Genomic DNA, 22916 nt, shown 5'->3' on the forward strand with positions numbered 1-22916 from the left:
TGCCAACAAAAGACCTTTGAGTTCGACTACGCTCAGCTCAATGGCACATCATTTGCAGCATAGCTTAAGTCGAGAAGGGCTATCTGCCAAAGACCCCCGAGTTCGATTACACTCAGCTTCGAGGGCATATCATTTACAGCATAACTCAAGGCTAGAAGGGTTATCTGTGACCAAAGACCTTCGAGTTCGACTACGCTCAGCTCCAAGGCACATCATTTGCAGTATAGTTTAAGTCGAGAAGGGCTATCTGCCAACCGAAGACCTTCGAGTTCAATTACACTCAGCTCAGAGGCAAACCAAGTTTACAGAATAGCTCAAGGCAAGAAGGGCTATCTGTCAATAAAACTGAAGAGTTCGATTTCATTCAACTCGATGACAGCGAGGAACTACTTTCTGGAAGAATTTTCAAGCCAGAATCTTTAAACCGAGAAGAAGACAAAGGCCCAATTCCAGGAAGCCCAATCACATTTGAGAGGACCGGACAAAAACTGATTGTCTTTTTTTTCGTCTTTGCCCTATTCTTGTTAACACAAAAATGTGCAAAGAGGGGCAGCTGTAGACACCCGTTTTTGTCCGGGTCTACAAAAACATTATATTATATTATATTATTATTTATTTATTATTATTATTTAATTATTTATTTTTATTTTTATTTTTTTTGCAGGCCCCACTACCCATCATTATCTCAACTACATGCACCCCACCTATTCCACTAAGCCCATGCCACCATAAATTAAGGGTGAGTAGTGGACACAATTACTTTCCCCCTGAGAATTGAACTCTATGCTCCCACTTTCATGACTTTTTATAACCCACCTTCATCACTTTTTTAATGGGGGGGCAAAAAGATGAACAGGGGAGGACACTGGGCGTGGGGTTCTCTCTCTTGGCCTTCTTTCTCTTCCTTCCATGGTCTCCACTCTTCACTTTCCAGCATCAAATGACAATCTCATTCCCACATTAAATTGGCGTTGGTCTCACGCTCTCTCGGGGCTAAAATTTCTCTGTCTCTATTCTTTCCAATACCATCTTTGTTACTTCACCATTTGAAACATCGAATCGAAGTAACACCAACCAACAACAACCCTGGCCATATTTGAACCACAACTCCACTAATCTAGGTGAGGCACTTGCTCCATCACCGTGCCAATAAAAAGGAGAAGGAACTGAAGAGAGAGAGGTGCTATGGCCTATCGGCCATTACACGGAACCCATTTCCCTTTTCTTCTTTATCCCCTATTTTCGTTTAGATTTGAGGGGGCTACTGGAATTAAAAAAAATGCTAGAGAGAGCTAAGAAGTCTCCCAGTCCCAGAGTAATCATCAGCTGTCGTTTAACGAGAATGGTTCTCAAGACATGTTCATCTACCAAGTGTTGAACGAAGCAAACGCTCATGGCTCGAGAATCAACAACCTTCGTCAGTTTCATGTATCCCAAAGAAACCAAACTGCTGCAACCATGCTTGAACCAGCCAGGAACCACGGGGAAGAAGAAACGAGGCGACGAAATTTTTTTTTTGCTCTCTGGAAAGTTGCATTTGATTTATGTATTTATTTATTGGTTCTGATCCATTTCATTGGATCCTTTGATTATTATTATTATTATTTTGCGTTCATTAATTTTTTGGTTCCTTGTATTACCATTCTCATTAGTAATCTTCTTCTTCCTTGGTTCTGGTTCTCGAAAGTTCAAGTTCGAAGAAATGGCGGAGCGTGCTCTCACTTGCGTACACAGCCTCCGTGAACGTTTGGATTCCACACTTGCTGCCCACAGGAACGAGATTCTGGCCCTGCTTGCAAGGATCGAAGAAGTTGTTTTCTGAACAATACCGGCATTTCTGAGTCGTCAGGCTCTTCCTCTTACAACTTGAAGAAGCTGTCGTTTATGGGGCCAAACAGGAGCCTGCTTCTTCCCTTGGTATTGTGCCTCACAAAGGACATGATTCACTTGAAGTTAATGAAGATATGCAGTCGGCCCTAGCTCACCAATGGTGCATGATTATGATGTGCACTGCCAAAAATGAAGAAGCCCTTCAAATTGAGCCTCACTTTGCTGCGTATTATGGAAACATGGCAAATGCTTGGGAGGAAAAAGAGAATTGAAGAGAGAGAGACACCCATTTCCCAATCTAAGAATTTTCAATTTTCAGCTTATGTTCATATTATCTCTTTTTTATATTTGTTAAGTGTGGGTTTCCTAATGGCAGTATACCATTAATGAATCCATTTTCTTACCATCAAGTTTTGTAGGAAAAGAAGAAGGAAAGTTAACAATGACAGAATCCCAATCTCAAGGAGCCCCTACGTTGTTCTCTCCTTACAAGATGGAAAAGTTGAACCTTTCTCACAGGGTGGTTCTGGCGCCTATGACGAGATTCAGGGTGTTGAATGGAATGCCAGGGCCGGTGTTTGCTGAATATTACACCCAGAGGACGACTCCCGACATCTTTCTCATCACCGAAGGGACACTGATCTTCAACACCGGCGTAGGGTTTCCTCATGTTCCTGGAACCTACCATGAAGAATAGGTGGAGGCATGGAAGCCGATTGTGGATGCTGTTCATGCCAAGGGAGGCATCATTTTCCGTCAACTGTGGCATGTAGGCCGAGCATCACATTCAGTGTATCAACCTGGTGGAGTGGCGTCGATATCATCAACAGATAAACTCATCTCAGACCGGTGGGGAATTCTTATGCGTGATGGGAGCTATGGCATATATCCAAAACCTCGACCACTTGAAACCTCAGAAATACCAGAGGTTGTGGAGTATTACTGTAAGGCAGCCTTGAATTCCATTCGAGCATATGCACAGAATGTGATGGAAAAGGGAAGCTACCTTGTGCAACTTGTGGATCCTGTGGATTACTTAAAGCGAGACATGTCATGGAAACGGTTCGCTGTTGTCACGCAAGATTGTTGTTGTTAAATGGTAACATTATGATTCTGGTAGACACTCATTTTGATTCTGAGTTTTTTTTATAATACAGTATAGTTTTTGATTTTTTTTATTTTTTAAATTATCTATTTTTAACATTTTTTAAGAAAAATCTTTTTTTTCCTCTTTTTATTTAATATTTATTTATTTATTTTTCAATTTAACATTCTTTTTAAACTTTTTAAGTCGTAATTTCAATCGATCAAAGGTAAGTATTTGAATCGAATGTTTTAAATTCTAATTTTAATTTTAATTTTCGCAATTAAAGACAACCGACAAATTAATTGGTACCGAAAGGGCGGTTCAAGGGTGCTAATCCTTCCTTGACCGTAACCGACTCCCGAACCCGACACATTTTTGGTAAAACGCAGATCAGGTAAGATGGTGTCCGACCCACCTAAATTCATTTTAAAATGGTCGGTGGCGACTCCAAATCTATTTTCCTAAGTCGAAGCCCGATTCCGGGGCCCAACCGAAAGACGATTCCGACAAATTCTAGTATATTTTTAAAATGATTTTTTGTAAATTTTTTGGAATTATTGTTTAGAAACATTAAAAAGGTATCAAATATAATTTTAGTTACAATTGAGGGACCAAATAAAATATAACCTACTAACAACGCAACGATTTTTTTTAAAAAAATAACGGAATGACCATTTTATAATTAAATAGAATATTTACACACAAGTTTATAATTTTTGAAAATTTAATGATAAAAAATTATTTCTAACATATTTTATTGACCATTTATACACTTTAACCTTAAATAAAATAATATAATTGGCAAAACTTTCGAGACAATGTTCTGGAAAAAATTAATTCACGAGATAAAGCACTCCCAAGATTAATTGCTCAAATAAGGTGAAATCCACAGTGTTGGCCATAGGTCGTCATGTCTTCCCGGCGAGCTACAAGAGATTGCATGTGCCATGCACGTCCCAACACGCTGGGCATCCGAGGCCATCCGAGAGCATCCGAGGCCATCCGACCGAGGCCATCCGAACGAGCTATGCGAGGGCATCTGAGGGCAACCGAGCGAGCTATGCGAGGGAATCCGAGGGAAGCCGAGCGAGGGTAGGTCTCCCGGAGTACATGGGGACCTACAAGGTCGCCCGGAGGGCATGGCGACCTATGTGTTGTGACGTGCATGGCCATGCAACACGGTCATTCTCTCTGTTTGAGCAAGGGTAGGTCGCCCGGAGTGCATGGCGACCTACGACCAACACTGTAGATTTCACCCTATTTGAGCAATTAATCTTGGGAGTGCATTAGCTCGTGAATTAATTTCTTCCAGAACATTATCTCGAAAGTTTTGCCTAATATAATTACATTAATAATTAAAAAACACAAATATCATTATACATATTATCCATAAAATTATAATTTAATGTTATTATTCATAAATCTATAAGGTTAAATAGTTTACAATTTTATCATATATAATTTTTAATATAATATCTTTAATTCTATTAGTTTTATGGGTAAATTTCAAATTTGGTAACTGATATTTTCTCTCCTATTTCACTTACTATACTTTCAATCTTTTCAATTTTCTTACTAAACTTAATACATTGGAGTTTTTTTGTTACTTTGTCGTTAAATAATTAACAACATTAAAATGAGTTGTTATATAGATGCAAAATGACGTCGTTTTGGTGAATTTTCTTTTAAATTGCATCATTTTTAATGCCGTTAACTATTTAACGGCGAAGTGACCAAAATAAGAGAGAGATTAAAGTTCAGTGACAAAAAAATCCAATGTATTAAGTTTAGTGAGAAAATCGAAAACTTTTAAAGTTCAGTTAACAAAATAGGAGAGAATAAAATTCAATGATGAAAATTATAATTTACCCTAGTTTTATTTTCACCATACCGTGATAATTAGAAGAACATATCCTAAATAAGAGGGAGAGTAAAATTCACTGATGAAAATTGTAATTTAACTCTTTTAAGAATTTTCAAAAGTTTCATTATGTTTTGAAATTTTTGAATTTTTAAATTAATTTCACTTCTAAAACTTTTAAAATTTCACACTACTACACTACGTCTTATAATTTTTTAAACTTTCAGTTAAACCCCAAATATTTTAACAAATTTAAATTAAGCCCTTTATAAATTTTTTAATTTAGACTAGTACAATTTTTTAAAATTTTATGCAGGACACTCCAAATATTCTTTTTAAAATCCACCACTGTACAATTGTATTTAAATCTATATATTTCATTGTTATTTTTAATCTCACCGTTACGATAATTAATTTGGACACCATGATTGATTTTAATCTTACTAAACTTAATTGATTTAAGAATTAATAATACTGATAAAAAATCAATTTATTTTATTGGATTTAATCAGTTTAACCCATTTTTGCACCCTCTTACTATATAGATGTTGTTATATATTGAGTTAATTGTATCACATATCCTCAAGGCATGATATTTATTTTAAATTGGTCCCTAAACTTTTTAATATTTCAATTACATCCATAAACTATGACTATCATTCTAAATTGGTCCCCAAACTTTTTAAACATTCCAAATTCATCCCAAACTATTCATATATACTGATCACATCTCTTGTTAATAAAATCGTTAGGTCAAGTCATAGTGTTATATGTTTGAAAAAAATAAAGTTTATGTTAAATTATGGTTGAAACCAATTACATATTTGGATGAATTTAGGGATAAAATTGAAATATTCAAAAGTTTGGGGATTAATTTAAAAGTAGGTCATAGTTTAGGGATGAAATTATAATGTTCAAAAGTTTAAGGACTAATTTAGAATAAGAGGCATACTTTAGGGATGAAATTGGAATATTTAAAAGTTTAAGGACTAATTTAAAATGAAGATTATAGTTTGGGGACATATATTTCAATTAAGTCTTATATTTTATATACAACTTTTAAATACAAAATGAGATTTTATTATTATTTTTGGATTAATTATTAGTAATATTTAATTTATTAATAAATCTTTAATTTATAATTTATAGTGTCTCAGTTTATCAAATCAATTTAACCGGTGCTTAGTCAACTACTACTTATAAGCGGATGTGTAGAAAAAGAAGCGATATTGGAATCGAAATTGGTCGCCAAAGGGAAGAAATAGAATTAACAGAAAAGAATAAGCATTGAAGAAGGAAGAATGGGACGGTGGAATGAGTCTCTGTTGGCGGAAGCCGCAGCGGTGGCGATAATGGCGTTGGGCCTCTTTTCAATCTCAGCCACGGCGGCAAGGCCCTGCAAGACCTTCCTCGTCTCCTCCTATTCCATCTCTTTACATAACCCTAACGACCCTGTCCACGCTGTCTCGTCCCGATTCGTCACCGTCTTCACTGAAATCGCCCAATCGAATCCCTTACCCATACACGAAGATCCCAAGCCCTCCCACGTCTTCAGCTCTCTCCGTGATCGCAGCAGGGACATTCTCAGCGTGGTCGCCGCTCTCCTCCTCGGTGTCGGCTGCGGCGCTCTCACTGCCGCCACTATCTACTTGATCTGGATGATCTTCATGGCCCGTCGCGAGTACCATGAGGATTATGAGTTCAACGAAGAAATTAGTCCTAAAGAGATGGGGTTTGTTAACATTCCTGTGAATCCTGCAGTCAACGTTAAGAAAGAATCCCTTTGAAAAAAGTGGCATAGTTGTTATTACTAATAAAATAAATTCTGGGATTGTTTTTTCAGTATTTCGATTATCTCATGTCTCTGTCTATGCATTTTATATATGTAACCAAAGTACTACTGCTGTTATTGTATTACTTCGGATGCTATATTTACTGCGTGCTTATTTCTAATGTGCTTTAATTTCCAATAGGTGCATTTTCTTTGTTTCTCTTAGAAGAAAAATAAAATGAAGATGTCATTTGCTGTCGGTAGTAAAAGGGAGTGCTGTTCTCCCTGAAGGTTTAGGATAAGAGATTTCTGAACAATACTACCTTATCATCACCCCAGATTATTCAAAAAAGAATAATGTGATATCGATCAAAGTGCCTTAAGCTTTGTCCTTATGTTTTGTTTTGGGGTAATTATTAGTTTTACTGTCTTTCTAATGTGATATCGATCAAAATGCCCTCATACTGCTTTTAAGCTTATTGGACTGCATTTGTTTGATTGTGTAATGTTTGCCCTTTTTCTTCTGTGATAATGTGAACCTATAACTCTTACTTCTCGGATGCCAATCTTATTATGTTTCATGTGTTATTCCCTGCCAATGATTTGTCGTGGCAAACTGGCAATGGCTAAATTATCTGGTTTATAAATTAAAAGATGCTGCTGCTAGGTTGATTGTGCACTTCAGTTGCACATGATGTATGAATCTTTATATCCATATCTATATATATATATATATATCATCCACCTTAAGCATAACTTGAATCCTCTGTTTAACATTTTCCCGCTTTCCCTTCTACAGATTAAATCCAAAAGCTCAGTGAATGGTAATTTTTTTTTTGCAAACCTTAAGTTCTGTTGTCTATTCAATTATGAAGTATGTGATATTAATATGGTAGTCTTCATAAGACTTTGTTGTATTTGGAAATTGATTCAATGCCTCACTTTCTAGGCTTAATCTACAGGGAAAAATTACCTTCCTGATTGAAGAGCATGACTTTTCTGATGGGAAACAGTTTTTTCCCTTTTATTATTTATTGGAGTTACACTAAAGAAGGATGTTTAGGCATGAGGCTTAGTTAGCATTTAAGTAAAATAACTGGGTCAATATCTTATGTTTATTTTCAAATGAAGCTGAGATGCTGAAGCAGGTTTACATGGCATTGATTTTCTTGACTACATGGGTGATGTATTTGCTTTTTTTACTTTCGCACTTTCATATGTAGAGAAAAATGGTGGATATAATGGTATGGTTGTGTTGCTTGTTGCAATGAGCATGCATTTGGAGATAAGAGGTTAGAATGTTTAGTTATGTTTGATAGATGAATGATTTGAGCTTGGTGTGGGCCGTGTGGCTTGATAAGGTCTTTCTTGTTAGGAATTTAACATTTTGGTTTAAAATATTAAAATTATTGTCGATTAGTTTAAATGTTTTGGTTTAAACTCTTTTTAGGTTCTTCTCAATTTTGAACTCAATTATTCTCTTTCAAAATATTTTTTGTGTGAATATTTACATAAAATTTGTAAATACTTATGAAATATAAATACAAAATTAATTCCTACTCAACTCCAGACTCTGTTATCTCCACTTATAATAATATTAAAAATGAACTTATTAAGCAATATCAATGGTTAAAGGGAGTATTTCTCCTCGAGATCTCGAGTTTGAACATTTATGTCTTAAGGGTGTGTGTGCATCCATTGCCTATTGGTTAAAAAAATCCTAAACAAATATTACCTTGTAATCACCCCAATCTAATAAAAAATATTTAAAATGTTTAATTGAAAAAAATGTACATTAAATTTTCTTAGAATTTTTATATTTGGAGTAAGAGTAAGGGTTTAATTGAAAAGGATGATACAAAAATACAAAATATTTAAAATTTTATTAAAGTTATAAAATATGAAATATATGAAAAGTATTATATTTTTTATTTTATTTTAAAAAAGTTATCCAATCATAATTGAACATGTGTCAGGTACTAATAGACATAGATCACTCTTATTTTATTCACTGCTAAAGTATAAATCGAATAAATCACTTTCCCTTTTCAAGTGGAATCATTTTGTTCCATTTTAAAATTGTCAATGACTTAAAAAGGTGCTAAAATTCAAAATATTAAGTTGACTAACTATAACTTTAAAATTTTAAACCAAAATATTCACTTTTCAAACATACAAAGGATTAAAATATTTCTTTTTATAATAGAGGGACTAAATTAAAATTTTAGATATAATAAAGAACTAAAACATCCCTTTTTTTTTTAAACAGTAGAAAGACTAAAATTAACTTTCAGGTATACTACATATAGGTTTTAACCAAATATTGACACAGCCAACATAGGCAAGAAAAGTAAAATTCTGAAGTTAAAATAATTCATTTGCATACCATACTCAAATACCTGAAGTTGTACAAAAGTTATAAAACAATAGAAAAATATCTATAGCGGTACACCAAAATTTATGCTATATAAGAATATCTAATGGTTACCATTAGAAATATTGATATGTTCATTTATATATATATTATGAAACAAATATGTTCTTATAAATCTTCATTATTGAATTGTTGTTACTTTACCCAAACCCACACTGAATCTCTTTCCTAAATACCAAGTTGGAATATTTTGTTACCTGATAAATGATAGCAATAATCAGAGATAGATTGAGGGGAGCAGGTGGAGACAATCGTTCCTCCCTAAAATTTTTAAAATTCTATATATTTTAAATTTTTTTCTTTATACCTTTAGTTGATAATATATTTTCATCCTCCCTGAAATTTTATTAATTTGTCTCCCTCGATATAAAATCATGTGTTCGTCTCTAGCGGTAACAGTTAGACCTTGCTCTACGTCATGCTTATAGTTGGATGATTTTGGACAGTTTCTTTCTTTGTTTCCATGGATGCTTGCCGGATTGTACATGGAAGAGAAGAAAATAATTGCTTGGTGTTCAATTCCACCACCATTGTTAGACAATGGATCTTTACGCCTATTTATGAAAGAATTCTCAACAACTCTTCTAAAGGCTGGATATATTTAACCCTCACACAGTCACTCCAACTTTTGCATAACTTACAGAATAATAATGTGTTTAAATGCAAGTTCCCACAATATGAGATGATTTTGATTTGAAACTAGGTCATTTGTAGGGTTCCATATTCACCTTTTCAGTAACCACCTTCCTGTTGTTCAATACATTAATGAGGAGATCACTGGCTTGACGGGCAGACGGCCTCTCCTGCGTTATCGTTCTCGTGCACTGCAGTGCTATTTCAAGCACCTGATATGCTGCAGACTCCTCACAAGGTAAGAGCGGTTTCAGTGTAGGATCTATCAGCTCCCCACGATCTGAACCTTGCATTTGGATACGCATCTCCACCCATCTCACCATGTCCATATCTACACCGAAAAGGTTATCAGTTGGCATTTTGCCACTTACAATCTCCATTAACACGATTCCCATACTGTAAACGTCGGTCTTCTCGGTTGCCTTGAGCATATAAGCGTACTCTGCAAACAGGAACGGAACTTTTTGAGCTTTAAACCATGTATGAAAAAATATTGAAGATAGTACTACCTGGTGCAATATAACCATAAGACCCTGCAAACAATGAGTTTGACTCCAGGTCGGAGATGGAGTCATAATTCTCCACGACCGATTTTGCTAGCCCAAAATCTCCCAAATGTGCTTCCATGTTGGAATCTAGCAACACATTGCTTGATTTGATGTCCCTATGAACAATCTTCGGCACACAGTCATGATGGAGGTACTCGACTCCTTGTGCTAATCCGACCGCAATCCTTATCCTAGCCTCCCAATCAAGGCTCTTCTTCTTGATATTTACCGGCTGCTTATGCAACCAATCCCACACACTTCCATTCTCCATGTACTCGTAGATCAGGAGATTGAAGCCAGCTACTCTGTTTATACAATACCCCATCAACTTCACCAAATGTCTGTGCCTTATCCTCCCAAGTGTCCTGATCTCTCTTGTGAAACTTCTATCCAGTAGGAGATCTTCCTTCCACAGGATCTTTTTGACGGCCACAGTTTCTCCGTCTCGAAATTCGCCTTTGTAGACTGTTCCAGACCCTCCAGAGCCAATGAAAAACTCGTTGCTTAGATTTTTCGTGGCTTGCATGATGTCTTCCCATTTGTAGTCTTGCTTAGTAGCCCCGTGATGGAAGAGTAGCCTTCTCCTTGCTTGGGAAGAACTGGAAGAAGAGTAGGTGCATTTCACTTCATTGCCTCTCTTGAAATATTCTCTCCTTTGTTTCAAGAAGATGATTACTACCAGCACAAGCAGCGCAATTGCAGCTAAAGTCGAAATCGCTGATATCACCACCACAGATGTTTCACTTAGTGATCGCTGCTTGCTGGATCCAAGGTTGTCACAACCATCAAGAGGGCTTCCACAAAGATCCAAGTTCCCTTCAAATGCTTCAGCCGGCCAGTGCGACAGTTGTTTGCTTAATTTTCCTTGGAGATTGTTGTTGGAGAGATTAAGCTTCCCCAAGCTGCTCATGTCACCAATTTGAGGGGGGACTTCTCCTATGAGTTGATTGTGAGAAAGATCAAGGGCTTCAAGCTTGGATAGCAATCCGATAGAAGGTGGTATATTTCCGGTGAGGTTGTTGCAACTGAGGTCTAGAATGCTTTGGAGATTCTTGAGTTGCCCAACCTCAGTTGGTATATCACCATTGAAACCATTCCTTGAGAGCTGCAGCTCATATAGATTGCTTAGCTTGCCTATGGTTTTAGGAATGGGCCCAGAAAGTCGGTTTCCATTGAGGTTGAGTATATTAAGAGACGACAAATTACCGATTTCACCAGGGAGAGTTCCATTGATCGAGTTGCCTTCAAGGTGCAGTACCAGAAGCTTGGAAGAATTGAAAAGCTGTTGAGGGAGAGCCCCGAAAAAATGATTGGAGGAGAGCCTAAGCTCTCCAAGTTGAGGCAAATCACCCAGCCATGGTGGTATCAGTCCAGAAAGCGAGTTGTCGTTTAAATCAACATGACTCAATTTCCTGCACAGCTTGAGCTCATCCGGTATAGGTCCAGTGAGCAAATTACCTGAGAGGTCTAGTAGCGACAGTTCACGAATCATGCCCAACGATACTGGGATTCTTCCGGTGAATCTGTTTCTCCCTAATCTTAGTCTATCAAGAGTAGGTGAATTCCCAAGCTCCTCAGGAATTTCACCATCAAATGCATTGTTAGTTACATCAAATGAAAGGAAAGAACGTGAACCACATAATGGAGCAATGCTCCCATTCATTTTGTTTTTGGAGAGATTGATTCTTGTCAGGTTGGCTAAATTGATCAATGAGGCTGGGAGATTACCTTCAAGTGAATTGTTGTAAAGCATGAACTGCTCCAGGGCTCGAAGTAACCCGAAACTAGTGGGAATGACACCAGATAGTTGATTGTCTGCAATGTCCAGGATAGTAAGGTGATGGCAGTTACCCAATGTGGCTGGAATTTCTCCCACAAGCTCATTCTGCCTCAGATGAAGCAGCTGCAGCTCCTTCAGCCTACCAAAAGTAACCGGGATCTCCCCGGTAAAACAATTACCAAAGAAGTCCACCATTTTCAAGCTCGAACAATTACCGATCTCCCAAGGGATGTGTCCACTCAATCGATTTTCATACAGATATAAGATTTCAAGTGCACCCAGCATTCCTATTTCTCCAGGAAGTTTGCCTTCTAAATCATTGTGAAACAGAGCAAGTGTTTGCAAGTTGGTGAGGTTTGCTATGAATGGAGAAATGGAACCAACCAGGCTGTTGTTGTGGAGATAGAGATCGGTCAGTTCATACAGCTCATAAAGCTCAACTGGTATTGATCCATTAAGCGTGTTGTTGGACAAATCAAGCTGCTTCAAAGATGTACAATCTCTCAATTCCACTGGGATTTCACCGAAAAGATGAACATCCGAAAGGATCAGATGCTCCAAATGGCTAGTGTTGGAGCATATATTTCTTGGTATTGTACCCGAAATATTGTTGTTTGATAGAACCAAGTACACCAGCAGACTCAACTGGCCTAATTCTTCGGGAATGCCTCCTGTGAGCTTGTTTAACGATAAATCAAGAGTCTGAAGATTGCCCAAGTTCGCTAATGACTTTGGTATTGCACCCTCGAGATGGTTCCCCATTAAACTGAGATAATCGAGTTCGCTCAATTCACCGAGTTGGCTTGGTATATTCCCTGAAAGAGAGTTGTTTATCAGATTGAGAGTTTGAAGGTTCTTGAGACGTCCCAATTCTGGTGGGATGGATCCATTAAGGTTGTTGAAAGCTGCAGTGAAGACGTTGAGGCTTGAACAGTTCCCAAGCTGAGGTGGAATATGGCCGTTGAGTTGGTTATCCTGCAGAATCAAGTCCTCAAGTCCGGCGAGTTGACCCAGCTCGGGGGGAATTGAGCCTGTGAGACGGCATGAAGCCAAGCCGAGGGTGACCAAGTTGACAAGTTCTCCGAATGACGACGGAATGGGGCCAGTGAGCTCATTGTCACCAACTCGCATGACTCGGAGGCTGGAGAGTGAACCCAGCTGAGGTGGGATGGGTCCAGAGAGCTTGTTTGAATACAGAAGCAAAGATTCCATAGAGGAAAGGTTAGAGAGGGTGGTTGGAATGGGGCCCGTAAGTCGGTTAGAGGAAAGATCAAGGTGTCGTAGATTCTTCAACTCACCAAGCGAGGCTGATATCGAGCCACCGAGTCCAAACCCGGAAAGGTTCAAACTCACAACATGGGCTGAGTTCACGGAGGAGCTAAACCCACAAGTGACACCAGTCCAACCACAGAAATTGGAATCACCATAGGAGGACCAGTCGTGCAGAACACCCTGAGGGTCTTCAACAAACGACCTCTTAATCTCCAGCAAAAGCGGCAACTCCTGGTTTTGACATACAACAGAAGCTAAAAACAACAGAAGAGTACTCAGTAGGAAGAAGAAACCCTTTTTCATGGCGTCCATCTCTTGACAGAAACAGAGCATTGCATGAACGTTGCTTTATCTGATAAACATGGTGAACATCATTTATCAAAGCCGCGTTGGAAGTTGGTAATAATTTGCCTTAAAAAGGGTGAAAACTTTAAAAAGAAGTGGTGCTAGGATCAGAGAATGGATAGATTGATAGAGGGACCGTTGGGGTGTGTCAGTAGGGTGCCATAAATGAGTTGCTGTATTGGGAACAAGGTTTGGGAATGGAGGCAGCTCGGTGGAGATTGAGGTTTGGTTCTAACTGTACTACTGTCGACAGGTGTGCTCATAAATGAATCAATTTCATCAACTATTAATATTTTTTTTGAATTAGCAAGGTCAAACCCAGTCAGGGACATTGACGATACAAATAATTTTTTTAACACAATGAGTTAGTATTGTGGGGAAGGTGTCTTTCTTTTGTTATAAACTTTGAAAAGTGTGTTAGCTCACAACGAATTAAATCTTCTGTTTTGAAAATCGGATCGGATTGGATCGGTTGATTTAACTGGGAATCGTTACTGATTCAATCTAAATCGATTGAATCGTTATTAATGAACCGGCCAGAACCGCTGAACCGTTCGAACCGGATCGGCTGAAAATCGGAAAAAACTAGGATTTTTGTTTTTTTAAAAAAAAAAATTAAACCAAACAGCGTCGTTTGTTAAACGAGCCAAGTCGAACTCGAGTATTGCTGAGCTCGACTCGAACTTGAAAACTTTAAAAGTAAGCTCAACTCAACTCAAACTCACAAGCTAAAAATTATCAAGTTCAACTCAAACTCGAAATATAATATTGAAACTTGAACTCAAAAAGGCTTGAACTCAAAAAAAAAATTAGAAGCTCGATTGAAGCCTAAAATTCGAGCTTGATTGAAGTGAAAGAATAGTTCACTCAATACTCACCAAAAGGCTCCATGATTTTGAATGTCAAATTACCTCTATTATTTATAGAACTTAGTTGTGATGCGCTTCTATGTTTCTTAGCAATGTGAGATTGTTTTGTTCTCATATTTTTTCTCTTTAGACCTTTGGGATGCTCTTCTATGTTTCTTAGTCATGTGAGATTGTTTTTAAAAAAAATTAAACCAAACAATATCATTTTGTTATGATTTTTTTAACCCCAAATTTATTTTTTAATTATAGTTATATAATTATATTTATTATTTAATATGTTTTACCTTAAATATTATGTTGCAGTTAAACTGTTATTATTTTGTTTCACTTGATTTTATGGTTTTTAACTTATATATGTTATGACTTGCTTTGAATATGACTTGTGATATAAAAAATTATTTTTTATTAATATTTTTGGTATTTTTATTTAATTTTTTAAATAATTATGACGTCGTCCGGTTCTTCCGATCGGTCAGACCAGTTCGACCGGTTGAACCAGTGAACTGGTAGCATGACCGGTTCACTAACCGGTCCGGTTCTAAAAACCATGATTAAATCCAAAACCTCTTTTATATAATATATATACTAGTAAAGCACATAAATAGTGTTTTAACTATAAAGTAATTTTTTGTTGAGTTTATCAACTATTAAAAATTATAAAATGATCATTTAATTATAAGATATTATTTTGTTAAGTTCATCGACTATTAAAAGTTATAAAATGATCATTCGACTATTTAGTATGTTCCAAACTCGTCCTTTTTCGTTAAGAAATTGACGACATTCTGAGTTTGATGTTAACCTGATGAGTGAGATATGATAAAATATAATCCCAAAATCTAAAAAAATATCATATCTCAATCAACAAGTTAACATCCAACTTGGATTGTTTTTAATTTTTTAACGGAAAAGAACGGGTTTGAAATATACTAAATAGTATGATTACCATTTTGTAACTTTTAATAGTCGAGAGACTCAACAAAGCAATACCCTATAGTCGAAGGACCATTTTGTAACTTTAATAGTTAGAGAACTCAACAAAGTAATACACTATAGTCAAATTATCATTTTGTAACTTTTAATAGTCGAAGGACCCAACAAAGTATCACCCTATAGTCGATAGACTATTTGTATACTTTACCCTACATATATAAAGAAACAATATTAAGCAAAAATTTTATGTTAGGAAAGAAATTTTAAAATTTAAGAGAAAAATTTATAAAATTTTAAGAATTGAAAATAAATTATCGATAAAAAATATGTAAAACATAAGATAATTTAAAGTTTTTAGAGGATCATTATATACTCCTCTCGATTCAAAATAAAAAAAAAATTATATACCCCTCATGATTCGAAATAAAAAAATTAATTGAAAATCTAGCTGGTGGAAGTCAAAGTTAGGGAATGGAGTCCCACTTCAACCTACGTACTGTACAATATTCTTCACATGATACAATAATATTCCTTTTCCAAACCCCAAAACCCACGTAATTATCTACAACGTAACTTTACCTTGGCTTGCTGCTACTATTCCCATCAATAATTACGTTGGTTTCATATAAGAATAATATCTCCTATGCCTAATTGCTTATACCTGGAAGAAAACAACTAATAGGACGCTTTGTTTTATGTTTTCTTTAATTACAACGAGTCTTCATCATATTAATATTGGGTTGAGCCACCAAAACCCTCGTCCTTTTGTGGCACTTCGATTCCTTTTTTATTGGTAGCCTACTCCAAATGAACCTTACCGTCTAATATCATCCCACAATGACATTTGATTTACATATAATTATTTGATGTATAAGTGGTGAAATTAATCACAGTTGAAATATTTTTACCTGTACTTAATTTATATTAAAAAATAACAAATAGATATTTTTGTGTTTCTTGTAAATCTCTTCTCCAAGATTGATTTCCGCATCTTAAAGTCATTCAAATAATTTCTTCTTAGTTAAAATTTCGGAAGAACATATTCAAACATAAGGACTTAAGGTCTTTGTACCTCTCTAAAAGTTGTAACCTCTTGATATGATCTCTGTCAAATTCACGTGACCTGTTAGAGCTAAAATCTACTATCAATTTGTCGTATCTATCAGGTCTGCCAATATGTTAGTAGCTATCATGACTCTACACCTGATATCAACACTAAGGGTCGCTGTAAAGCTTCAACCAAGATTGAGAGAATGATCTAGAACCGATTCTTATTGACTCCCCATATCCATCCTAATGGAGACAGAGGACCCAAACACCGACCAATTATCGTATAACCACTGGTTATGGAACTCTGTCTAAACCATAAGGGGTGAACCATCAACGACTGATATAAGTCATTTGTTCTCACCAATAATTGGTGCGATGAGAAAGGAACATCTCCTAACAAAAATGAATAAGTTGAAATACACCATTAAAGGAAAAAAAACCAATATCACATCCCATCTTTGTACTAAAATCCCCCTCGACGTATTTGGTTATTTTCGGCCGACACCTACAAAATTGAGCTACATAGCTTGTATGTGCGATCAAAGATCCCTCGAAAGAAAACATAGACAACATGACGATCTTTGCTTACTCGGATCACTCTTCTTATGAGGGTTGAAAATAGGAAGCCGACAACACTCAAGGACTTACTTTTACGAAGCATGCCTTCTTCACCTACTTCAATTTAGACTTGAGGCAACCAAAGTTGAAGCATGGGCTCGAACATATGAATGGAGAGGATGGGCAACACCTCCATTAAGTATCTCTGCCACCACATGTGAAAGATAAGTTGGTACCTACTAGGCATATTCGCAAATGAGTGATTTATGTAACAACCCAAATTTTTGAGTTAAGATTTTAGTGTTGACTCAATAATTTATTTAATAGATTTATTATAGCATAGAGGTTCATCTCTTCGAATACGAGTTCAATCGAGTAAGAAATTGATCTTTTTGGAGATAAAAAAGGAAATTTTTAAGCTTAGGATGATATGAGAGGGACCTAGAGTGTAATTTTCTCATTGAGTAAAATCATGGCTGATATGGGGAGGATTTTTTGCTAATTCACGTTGGGCTATTTGGGGTAATATACATACTCATTTTTCTCATCTCCTCCCAACACTTCTCAGTCTCATCTTTTTCTTTCTTTCTTTCTTCTTCTCTCTTCATCCAAGCAAGAGCTAGAGTCAAAGGTTTCTCTTTTCTTCATCTTTTTCACTCCATCAGAAAATCCATGGTAAGATTTGTGATCCTTAGATCACAAGCTCCAAGATAAGTTCACTATCTTCTTTAATAGTGGCCATGAGCTCATTTGGAAGTTTAGGAGGCTTTGGGTTCCAAAGTCTCATTTCATGGTTTTCATTCAATTTTCATGTGTTATAGTATTTTTTAACAACTAGTGTCATTCCTTTTCATGTTGGAAACATTGATTGGCTTTTGGGTGGTGAAAGTGTGGTGTAAAGACCCCTCCCAAAGAGCAAGAGTTGGGAAGACTTGGTGATATGGTGAGCTTAATAGGTATTTGGATAGCTTGGAAGTTGACGTAACATACTATATCTCTTCCATACTATTTGTAGTGCATAACATTTAACATGAATTGCTTGTATGAGATGAAAAAACATGTGGGGGCTTGGGTGTTTGATTTGTTGTTATGTATGTTTTGGACGTTACTTTAGTGTAAAAATGATGTATGATGACCTCTAATGACTTTCATAAGCTTTAATAATTAGCTTAGACCTTAAAATAAGTGTTTGAGGGTGAGTTTGAGGGTGATTCCCATGTGAAACAATGTCTTTCTAGGTTGTAGTATCCATATTGTATGAACAATATCGATATTATTCATATTCGGGGTGGAATTAGGCTATTTTATAAGGGTAGCACTGATATTACCTAGGGGAATACCGATACTAGTCCTTTGAAAATACAAAGGGTGATTTTTGGGCCATTTGAAGCTAAATTTGGTATTGATACTTAAGGGAGTATCGATACTACCTGAGAGAATATCAATACTATATGTATGGTATCGATACTAAGGTTATTTTGGGGGACTTTTGGGGTTGTTTTTTTGTACCGATGCATAGGGAGAGTACTGATACATTAGGGCAGGTATCGATACCTATGTAAGGGTATGCATTCCATTAGTGGTTGATTGTTTAGTGGACTTCGAGATATCGAATTGACTCAAGAGTGAGAAGTTTAATAATGGTTGAGATCGAGAATGTAGCTTGATTATGTAAGAAATTACTAAAGTGCCCTTAGAGGGATAAAATTACCAAATTACCACTAATTGTGAATATTGCCTTACAAAGATTTGAAAATACCTCTAAAAGCATAAGACTCAAAAAATGATGCAAGAAATTAGTGATTACTTGTTAAACTTAAGAGGAAGCCTAAAATACCCTCGAATAGGTAAAATGATCAAAATATCTTTGGTCATAATAAATGACATGAAAAGCCTAAAATGCACAATAAAAGGTGTTAAGAGTCAAATAATTAATTAAGTACTCTTCCATAAGTCTTAAACATAAGATATACTTGTGAGTGAGGTGAATTCCTAGAGTGCCCTTATGAGGAGGTAGTAATGACTAAATCACCCTTATGGGCTAAAATGATCGAAATACCCTTATAGGTCAAATGTTTAGTAAATCTTTGAATAATGAGATATTTGAGTTATATTGTGTAGAAAGTGTTTAAAATACTTGTAATGATAAAAATGACTAAAATACCCTTTAGGGAGGAAAGTTACTAAAATACCTTTAAGACGTCTAGTGAAAGTTTAAGGATACCAATGGTGGGTTTACTATCGATACTCATGTAGAAGCATTTATAATCTTGTGTGCAGTGTCACTACTCGGGTTGGAGTATTGATACTAGTTACGAGAATCAACTATTAAAATCTGAAATGAGAAAGACTCAAGTGATAAGGTTTAATAGTGATTAAGAATGATTAATAAGTTTTATTGATAATGAAAATTTGATTGAATGTATTTGTTTAAGGATAAGAACATTATGAGGTAGGATTGCATAAGACATATGCCTTTGTTTGACACTCGATAAATAATGATGACACCAGAGTTACTTGTGTATGACAATCATCAATTATGTTTGATGTATGCATATGATGTGTTATCTGGATATCCTAATAATCATGTTGATGCATTGAAAGTTCATTATTAGGGCATAACTATGATGTTGTATGACCCCGGAGGCGTCCATGTACTCTCGAGGAGTAGACTAACCGGATGTACATTTATAAATTTATGAGACCCCATATCTCACCCAATACTAAATGTATGTTGCTGATGTTGTGTGACCCCATGCCTCACACGATATCGAGTGTACATTTATGACGTTATGTGACCCCATGCCTCAGTCGATGCCAAATTTATATTCCCGATACTATATGATCTCAGACATCATCCAAGAATAGATGTACATTTATGATGTTATGTGATCTCATGCCTCATCCATAGTGTACTTAATATTATGTGATACCAAATATGACCCAAGTCTAATCTAGAGTACCTTGGGTAGGCTAAAGAGGTGTGAGTCTCGGATGCTATGTGACCTTATATTACACCATGATGCCTATATATGATTGTCTGTTAATGTATTTATGTTGTCCAAGATCTATACCAGATAACTATGTTGAGGTAGGGAGATCATCCGTATTAAATATGATGATGCATAGTTGTATGAATTGTGGATAGAGACCCAATATATTTATATTCATGGTCAGCCCTTAGTTACAAACTAAAGGAAGCACGAGACTCATACCATTGTGATAGTGGATGTACTTTGGATATATGGTTAGATAGTTGTCGGAACGGTCCTTAATTTTTTAGGGCTATGGCGGGGATCAATCCAACTTAATCTTGGGAAAAAGTTGGGTTTTAAAATAAACGTATAAATATTTTCGGAGTCGCCATCGACCTTTAGATTAGGTAGGTCGAATACCTAAAAATACCTTTTAAAATACTTTTTAAGAAAAATAATTTTAAAAGAAAAAAATTGATCTACGTTTAACTAAAAATCCGTTTTGAAAAAGGGTTCGGGAGTCAATTACGCGTGGGGAAGGATTAGCACCCCCACAACGCCCGAAATTGGTACCTAAACGATTATACGTTATCTAAATATTGAAATTGGCTAATTCGAATATATATATTTAAATTATGATCCTTTTTTTAGAAAACAAATATAAGGGTTATTATTTTTCACGAGCAATTCTCGAAATACCTCCTCGTCAGTTAAGGGGGCACTTCCATGGATTCTCCTTACAAAATAATATTGCCCAAGTTTTTAGATAAAATACATATATTAAATATATTAAAACACACTCATTGTCAGTTAAGGTGCGCTTCTATAAATTCCTCGTGTAAAATAATATTTGAAAATATTACAAATAGCGGGAAATTAACAAATATATATAAATAATGGACCAAAATAATAAAAATGTTAACTTTAGGGATTAAACTATACAACCAACAAGAAATCAGAGCAATCATTGCAAATATTTCACAGATTAGGCACTACAATCGTAAATAAACCAAATTTAATCATTCATTACCAAGATGTAATTTATTAAAATAAAGCACTCGAATTCAAATAATCACAAAGATAAAATAATAAGCTTAAAGGGACTAAAATGAATTAAAACTAAAAATAATAGCCAAATCATAATCAATTAGCGACTAAAATGCATATATTGAAGATTTTATATCTAAATTATAATAGAATAATAAATAGTGGCTAAAATGAATAAAAATAAAAACCAGTGAATAAATTTGAATAAACCATAATAATAAAAATACTAAATTGAAACAAACACAAATTATAGAACAAAATTAAAGAAATAAAATAAACAGAGGACTAGTGACCAAAATGGAAAAACACACTTGAAGTAGAGGGGCGTGGAAGAAAATAAACCAAAAAGTTAGTGCTGAGAAATAAAAAAGGTAAAATCACTAAATCAGTCATTAAATATTTAAAAAAATTAAATAGTCACTACACATGAGCAAAATGTAAAACACGTATAAAATTACAGGGACCAAACATAAATTAAACCAAAAATATGTATCATGCATAAAAAATGGGTAAATTACAAAAATGGTCCCTTCAGGCGACCATTTTGCAAAAACACGCCTAACTTATGGGGAACTAAGTGTAATTTACCGCTAAAGTTTTCTATAAATATAATATTTTTCTTTCCTTTTTTTATAATTTTTTATTTCTTTTTTTTTAAATTTAGAGAAAGAGGGTCTAACCTCTCTCTATAATTACGGCCATCGCACTGCCGTTTGGGCTACCGTCGGTCGCCTCGCTGGTGGTCGTTGGCCACCAAATTTCACCGGTCCACTCGTCTTGACCTCCCCGTCTTGGATAAGGGCTCCATTTCGCCGGGAGATGCACCGAACGTCACGAAAATATAAAAAATCGTTCGGTTTTCCTCTTTTTGATCCGTCGACTTCTGCCTTCAGATCGTCGTGAGCTCCGATTATGTTGTTCACCATCCACTTGCACAACTTTTCACCGTTGGGATCATCGAACGGAGATTCCTAACGCCGTCCTCTCTCACTGGCTGAAGGTAAACTCTTTTTTTATTATTCTCACTCTCTTTCCTCTCCTGTTTTTTAGGTCCGACGTGGACCTCATCGAAATATACTCGAACGTGAGAAAAACAAAAGGGAAGTGTAAAATTTTTTTATTGATTCGAAATGTTGGGAATACAATGGTTGTGTTTTTCTTTCTATTCGATGCTCCCATGATTTTTGTATCCTCATTCGAATCTGCTTCGCCCTTTACAAATTTTCTTTCTCGGTGGTTCCTCCCCTACACTGATTTTGGAAAACCGAGAGCCTCCCCTATTGCCTTACAAATTATTTCCAGTTTCGAATGAATCCCTAAAAAGTTTTTCTTTTTTCGAGAAAAGCCGAGAGCCTCTAATATAATCTGCTCCCCTCTTTTACATCCCATTACATCAAATTATAAAAAATTGATTAATTGTTGATATTTGGAGAGTTCAGTGGTCTTGGTGTTGGTAGTGGCTTCACGTGGGAGATGGTGACCTTGCTCAGTTGGTGATGGCAAGATTAGTTGGTGGTGGCAGGAGTAGCTAGTGCTTCACATGGGTGATCAAACCGGGTCCGGGTCGGGTTGTAATTTTGTAATTTGGACCGAATTTGGGCTGTTGGGCCTTGGGTTATAATTTTGGGCTCGGGTGGGCTCGTTGTACTGGCCTGCAAAGGAAATAAAATAAACGGTAATAATAATAATAATAATAATAATAATAATAATAATATAAAAACGTGTCTCCGGAGTAAAATGGGTGTCGACAGTTGCCCCTCTTTGCCTATTCTTATGTTAACAAGAATATGACAAAGATAAAAATATAACGTGTTTTTGTCCAGTTTCATCTTCGTGCTTTGAAATTTGATAAGGGATATGCTCCACTTTTTCTACAGGGTAGATCAGATCGATAAAAATTGATTCATTCCACTATTATACAGG

General features: G+C 35.9%; 2 protein-coding genes across 2 annotated transcripts in view; one reads left to right on the top strand and one right to left on the bottom strand.

Annotated features, from left to right (window-relative positions):
* Nucleotides 1-6623, top strand: part of LOC120120478 — a 17515-nt gene extending 10892 nt beyond the window's left edge. Inside the window, exon 2 of the mRNA XM_039140114.1 lies at nucleotides 6053-6623. Coding sequence (XP_038996045.1) covers nucleotides 6080-6565 — 486 coding nt within the window. The 5' untranslated portion in view covers nucleotides 6053-6079 and the 3' untranslated portion in view covers nucleotides 6566-6623. The remainder of the gene's footprint in view (nucleotides 1-6052) is intronic.
* A 2987-nt stretch (nucleotides 6624-9610) lies between these two features.
* On the bottom strand, nucleotides 9611-13528 carry LOC120120560 (LRR receptor-like serine/threonine-protein kinase GSO1). Its single transcript, XM_039140175.1, has 2 exons — nucleotides 10126-13528; nucleotides 9611-10058 (listed from the first exon to the last, which is right to left on the bottom strand). The coding sequence occupies exons 1-2, from the start codon at nucleotides 13526-13528 to the stop codon at nucleotides 9688-9690; spliced, it is 3774 nt and encodes a 1257-aa protein (XP_038996106.1). The 3' UTR covers nucleotides 9611-9687.
* Nucleotides 13529-22916: the final 9388 nt, after the last annotated feature.

This window comes from Hibiscus syriacus, unplaced genomic scaffold (genome assembly GCF_006381635.1).
Source record: "Hibiscus syriacus cultivar Baekdansim isolate YM2019G1 unplaced genomic scaffold, ASM638163v2 tig00110339_pilon, whole genome shotgun sequence".
Taxonomy (NCBI): domain Eukaryota; kingdom Viridiplantae; phylum Streptophyta; class Magnoliopsida; order Malvales; family Malvaceae; genus Hibiscus; species Hibiscus syriacus.